The following is a 6,670-nucleotide window of genomic DNA, read 5'->3' on the forward strand; positions in this document are numbered from 1 at the left end:
TTCAATTAAGTCTTCGTATAGGAATATGCTAGTTCCGATAAACACATAGTCGTTCATATTCATAAGCGAAGCATACAATTCCTTGACATTAGCTGTGACTCGCTTGATTTTTATATAATGGTACACGTGAGGTAATTATATCATAACATCCCAGCAATAACGGCGCTGGTAACATTTCACAGCACCGAGGCAACACAGTGGTCCAATTAAAAGAGCTGTCACAAGAAGCCCAGGCCCTGAAACCTGGCTTTAACGTGCTGTGCCAGTACTGGTCTAGCTATGATTAGAGGCTGCAGTCGCTTTGAGGGAACAACACTTTCATGTCTTCCTGGTTCCACTTGCTTTGACTGCAAGTCAACAGGTGATTTCAAGACATTTATCTTGATTAATGGTAATGTGTGCCCAGAGAGAACAAAAAAAGCAAGAACAACAAAAAGTGTATCTGCATCGCTGTGAGGTTACTTGATTTTAGAAGTCTGTTCAGTACTAGGAAATGCTGTTCCTGTGTGTTTGCTGTCTGCCACTGAAAGATTGATTTGTGACATTGCTGCCGTAACAAAGAATTTTTTTGCAAAGACACATCTTTTATATGGCCACATTTTATATATTTTTTAAAAATTTACATTTGAAGATTTTCTCCTTTTTATTGTAGAGTGAGATAGACAGGGAGAAAAATGGAAGAAAAAGGGGAAGACATGCTGCAAAGGACCACAGGCAGAAATCAAACCCTGGTCGCTGCGGTAAGGAGTACTTTAATGGTACTTTTATTGATTGGATATCGTTCACATTCTCAAACACTGACAGTTTAACGGTAGCTGTAACAGAATATGAAAACACAGAATTACAAATGAACCTCAACCTCTATCGCCCACTATAAAAAAAAGATGCAGGGCAACAGAAACAACGCAAACTCAGGCTCGTCCATCAAGTCGTCAAGGGACGATCATGGGAAGGAGGCTGGGGATAACGGCCTCCTCAGCTGAAGGACCAGAGTGTTAAAGATGAGTTACAACTGGCTACAGCTACAGAGACTGAGGACACTCACTTTCACTGCAGCTACAATGTTCAAGGGATTAAGACATTGGAAATACATTTCTAATGAAAATGTGAATTGCTTATTTAAATTGAATTAAGATCTAGTATTCTCAGTGGCAATGTAATAAACATATCCTTTCATATGATGCATTTTAAGCTAGGTGTATTTTTTGCTTTTGGATGAACTAATACCACCTTGATATTTCATTTGGATCAGTCACATCACAGCCACTTTCTAGAATGCCAGCAAGAACTCGCAAATATCAAGCCAACTGGTCTAATCATATAAACCAAAAGATCAGGGAGAGAAAAATCCATGCCCAATCTAGGCAGAAAAAGTTTTTCTTAAATCCATTAGAATTTTAAAGAATTTTAAAGAATTTTAAATAAGTTTTGTTCCGCCTACACTTTGTAGTCAGTTTCGATAAATGTTTTGTATGTGGATACCTTTGGTGATTTATGGAATGAACATCCTCGCTGGAGTCAATAAACTAACTCGGAAAATCAACAAAATGAAGAGAGAACAACTAGACGTATCTGCGAGCTTATGTTGTATTGAGCCCCCCCTGCCGTTGAGGCATTTTCATAAACAACCAAGATGGCTGTCGCTGATTTTCCACATGTTTGGTTGGTCTGATTGGTCAAGAAGGTTTTGGTGTCATCGCCCGTTGAAAATGCCCCTTGGAAATGGAAAAGAGAGAGAGAGAGCTCCCAGACTAATTCACATTTGCCGAATTAGTCTGGCAGGTCAGGCTAGAGAAGTATGGTTTATAGGACACCAACCTGTTGGTGCTTTTTGGGGGTGTTGAAGCGTTTGAGGACCTTACACTAGTCTTCCCTGGACAGGTGCTCAGGGCCTTGGCCGAGGTGTCAGTCTGGCCTCCAGTCAAACACAGCTCTGAGGGGTCTAACACAGCTACAGGGGGAGGGGAGGGGGAGGGTGGTAATGGTGTAAGAGACAATAGGTTAGCACACACTTAAAGGATTTACCTCAACTTAGAAAGAGCCTGCTCCCCTGTTAGCAGGTGTGCGGGGACGACCATTTGATTACTGTGTTGTTTTCCTTGACCTTTTCTGGAAGCTAGAAGGCCATTGGCGCTCAAAGACGCTACCTTTCCCCACAGCCCAAACCTACAAATGTTAGCCCTCCACACATATAGTGTTTACGCCTGTAAATTGCAAATCACTGGAAAGCACATTAGTGAATGCATCGTTTGAGTGATGCTCATAACATTATATTTATTATGTTTCTTTCCTACAGAAAAAGTATTTGTGACAACCTTAATGTATTCCCAAGTTTAATTATTTCTTAATATTGACATTTCTAATTAAGCAGCGTAATTGGAAAGCCTGTGTGCAGCGGCAATCACTTCAATCGCCGCTGATAAATTAATATAAAAATTATTAATGAATGCTACCACTTTTAATTGCTGTGTACCCGTAGTCATAATTGCTGCAGCATCCTCCTTGAAATGACACGGTGACAAATACAAGTGTCATGTCAGCGCTTTTCTTTTTCATCACACAACTCAATCACAGCTAATCCATTTCACCTCAGCCATAAACAGTGGAACAAATTAAACTCTCATTTCATTTTCCACCTTCATTAATACATCTTGTTTCCAAGGTTACAATCATTTAGCAACTATGGAACAAAACAAATTCCGAGAAGCGTGTGCTTTGATAATTCCGAGGTAAAGGCAAGGGAGGAAGCTTAGCGTGGAAAACAAAATCTGCGCAGGGGCTTTTAATCCTCCAGCGCCAAAGTGTTCCTCACATGTTTATCGCAAGACAAAATACTTCTTTGCTTTTTTAAACTCGCACAAACAGTTTTGATATTGGACTTTAAATGCTTATACCTAGAGAATGAAACCCATAATTCAAACTTTGATCATCTTTGCCAACGTTAAATACTGGCAAATCACCTACTTTTATTGTGTATTGAATTGTGCCTGTGTGAGTACTGCCAGTGGAAAAGCTTGGCACAAGCAATAACCACACAATGTCATTATGGCTGCTGGTCTTCCCTCTTGACGGTGTAATGGGAAAACTCTAGACACAATGACCCAATTTGGCAGAGTGGCTAGGTGTGGGCCTGGTGGTGGGGGCAGATGGTGTGGTGTTTGGCATGGGGGGGGGGGGGGGGGGTGCTCTCTGCTAGCTTGCATCTTAAATACACTCACGCATAATACCATTTTTGCGTACCAAATGGAAAATCGAAATGTCACATTTTGAGAGTGCATAAACACTACATTTTCTTCTTCACTCGCATAAAAAAGGACAAGAACGCATGAAGAAATGCAAGGCTAAAGCGGATGGGGTGGGGTGGGGTGGGGTGGGGTGGGGGTAGTGGGGGGGGTGGTGGGGGGGGTGGTGATGGGTGACGGTGGTGGTGCAGGAGGAGGTGGGGGGGGGAGCCAATGATGAGTTCTCAGACTAGCCTCTTTCGCATGCAAATCATATCTGAGTTTCTCATTAGCATAAATGCATGAGCAACTCTAAATGCTTTTAATTTTCAATCTCGCCAAGCAGAGGAGTAATTTGTCACTGTCAGGGTGGGAGTCTAAAAGGGGGGAGCGGCGGGGGTAGGGGGACCAGAGGGAGCCAAGGACTCTACGCTAAATTGGAATCATAGGAAATTTCTGATTCACTAATTGACTGATGCGCGGTTCAGTCGAGCTGCCTTGAAGGTGTAAATAATTCTGTGTACATGCGCATGCCACAAGCCGGAGGGGGAGGGGGGTGGGGGGCGGGGGGGAATGAGAGGTGGATACGGAGAAAAAAAGCACATTACATGATGCCTCTCCGCGGGCAGTTCTTTCTCTCTGCTGAAGCTAATTCCCCGCATTTCACATTTCCCCTGTATCTCTCTAAGGGGGTGCAAATTTGCTATTTTAGTGTATAATCACAGATAATCAACATGGAATTAAAACAAAATGTCACATTTTTTACTTTTCAACATCAGTGGAAGCTGCTCAAAGCTAAGCAGCATTGAAGCACAACGTTCGAGCAGCTTATCATGCAGAAGCTGTTTTGAGCCATTTTCAAAAATTTATCTCCATTCGTTTTAACGTGTACGTTCAATTGACACTGTAATCTCAAGTTCAACGCTTCATTTCTCATTACTCTACAAAGCGGTTCAGATTCAGACAGACCTTGTTAGCTAAATTTAGCTATGGGTGAAAAGATGCAAGAAAGAAAAAAAAAAAAGATGAAACAGAGTCTTGGGTCTTGACTCAAACCCAATTATGAACATGTAATTAGCATTTCTCTAACAAGAAAGGCTAATAGCGCACTACTGCTGGATTCCGCCGCTCACCTCCAAAGGACTCATCGGTGAGGAGCAGGATGACATCGTCCGTCTCCACCTTCACGGCTTCTTTGTCGATCGAGTACATGCCCTTGCCCAGCTCGCCCTTACATATGATGCAGTCGTCGGTTTCAAACATCTCAAAGACCAGCACCTCCAGCAGTTCATCCAGGAGGATGGGGTTCATGTCCTTGAACATGGGCGCATTGGACACCAGAGTAATGCGGTTGTGATGTATCACCTCCTGGTGAGATTGGAGAAGAAAAAAAGAATTTGAGTTGACTGTATTTTTTGAGGAGAAAAAATTAAAATAAAATTTGACAAAGGGAGAGTGGGCAAATTCAAATGGCACCAGTTCTTCACGAATAAAAGAGTAATGAATACAGTAATCTGCAGTTGGCCCTCTGCTGGGGCTAAAACAGGCTACTATCAGGCTGATAAAAAGTTTTCTAATATTAAATCAACGCATCAATCAATCTTCCTTTTAGTCATTAACATCAATGCTATTCTTCAGGTTACATTTCAGACTATTCACCAATACCCCATCAACCCACACACAAAGTCTCGTCATCATACCCGTCTGGCTCAGACAGCGTTGCCAAGATGGCGTCCTCGTCGAACCACTGGTCATTGTAGCGTTTCTACAGATGTTTTGCAACCTTTAGACGCATCCTGAAGGGAATGTTGTGATGCTGCAAGTACTCCATCAAGCTCTGTTTCTGCAGATGAGAGGGCTTATTGTATGGCTTCAATTGAACATATGTGACTAAAAGTGATTTTGCAAGTTTAATTTAGTCCCCGAAAAATCGATCCATTTGTCAGTCTATCTCTCTGACTTACTGTCTGTCTGTGTCTCTATCCATTTAACCATCTATCCATCTTTCTCTGTGTCATCCATCCATTTCTGTGAACCTCAGTATGGGTTTGGATGTAAAGAAGCCATATCGTGGTGCCCTGGATTTTGCATTGTGCTCATACTGCCCTCCAGTGTTTAAGGGCTGAATTATATGGTTGGACTGGTGTTGATGCATGAATAGAACGGAGAGCAGATGGTAGGGCTGAAACAAACTATTACTTTTATAGTTGTTTTCTATGTACACTATTGTTTTTGATGAATCTGTAAATGTGAAAAACAAATTTCCCCTTGGGGCAAATATAGTTGTATTCTATTCCATAAAATGTCATAATAAATAATGCAAATGCCCATCACTAGTAACCAGTCCAAAATTGATCTCTTAGTGGTTAAGTGGTAATTTAAGTGATAATTTATATAATATAATGGTCCACAAACTAAATATTTACATTTCTGAAGCATAAAGCATACATTTTCTGCATACATCAACTAATCTGAGTCTGTAAAGGGCGCCCCGATACCTTGGCGTCGTACAGATATGAAACTGGTTACTTTCTGGTAATTAAATTCAATATCTTTGCCACTGTCAGCGCGTTCAGGACTGTTCCAACCACCATGGTGATGATAGCCACCCACAGCTCTACCAATCCTGAAATTAAATGCAAGGAGAAGAAGAGACACACTGCTTAATGCCTGCTGGCAGAACGCACCATGTGGTTCATGTAAGTGAAAGTGACTATCTATAGCATAGCTTTACCTTTGGGATGCCTCTTTGATCCGTGGCCAATAGCCAACATTTGAGAAAAGGTCTGCAGCATGGACAGGGAGTACTGGTACCAGATTGGTTGCTCCTATTTTTGTGTATGTAAACATTTATATCACACCTTTATGATTGCATTAAATCTAAATAGGTGGGGTAAAAGAAGGATGAAACTGACTAAATGTAGATAATAGTCCTAATGAAACTCATCATTATTTAAGCAATGTTTCTAAAGCCCTCCCCCAACCCCCATTATAACAGACATTAAAGATCCACATATGATTTAATAATCACAGATTTTATTAGATGGGTGATGAATCATATACTCACCTCGAGTCCGTCAAATAGTATCCAGCAGTTGTCATTTCAATATTTTATGGAAACCCCATAGAATAGCCATATAATATACAATTAAGCAAACGCATTGGAGCAGATTGGTGGATTTTATGAGTAGTTTTGTACTCATGGTTAGCCGATTGGGTGTTAAAACAGAGTGCCTCAGTGCATCCAGGCTTGGAGAAGAAAGATCTATGGCAAGGCTCCTCAAAAAAGCAGACCTAAAACAAATGAGTACATGCCTCTTCCCATCCGCGGAAGTATTGCATGAGCCGGGGTAACCTCAAGAAGTGTTAGAAGGCAGTCGTCCAGTGACAATATTGCAAGTAAATCCACAAAGAACCATGTCTTTATATAGTGCAACCGGATCAGTGCC

The 6,670-nt window shown here is 41.5% G+C and overlaps 1 protein-coding gene across 1 annotated transcript in view; it reads right to left on the reverse strand.

Moving 5' to 3' along the window:
* LOC311361905 (AT-rich interactive domain-containing protein 1B-like) overlaps positions 1-4,544 on the reverse strand; it is a gene marked incomplete at its 5' end in the record, with an annotated part of 52,032 nt that extends 47,488 nt beyond the window's left edge. Inside the window, 2 exons of the mRNA XM_084481703.1 lie at positions 1,819-1,951; positions 4,355-4,544. Coding sequence (XP_084337829.1) covers positions 1,819-1,951; positions 4,355-4,544 — 323 coding nt within the window. The remainder of the gene's footprint in view (positions 1-1,818; positions 1,952-4,354) is intronic.
* Positions 4,545-6,670: the final 2,126 nt, after the last annotated feature.

Source organism: Micromesistius poutassou (genome assembly GCF_964030765.1).
Source record: "Micromesistius poutassou genome assembly, chromosome: 17".
In the NCBI taxonomy this organism is placed as follows: domain Eukaryota; kingdom Metazoa; phylum Chordata; class Actinopteri; order Gadiformes; family Gadidae; genus Micromesistius; species Micromesistius poutassou.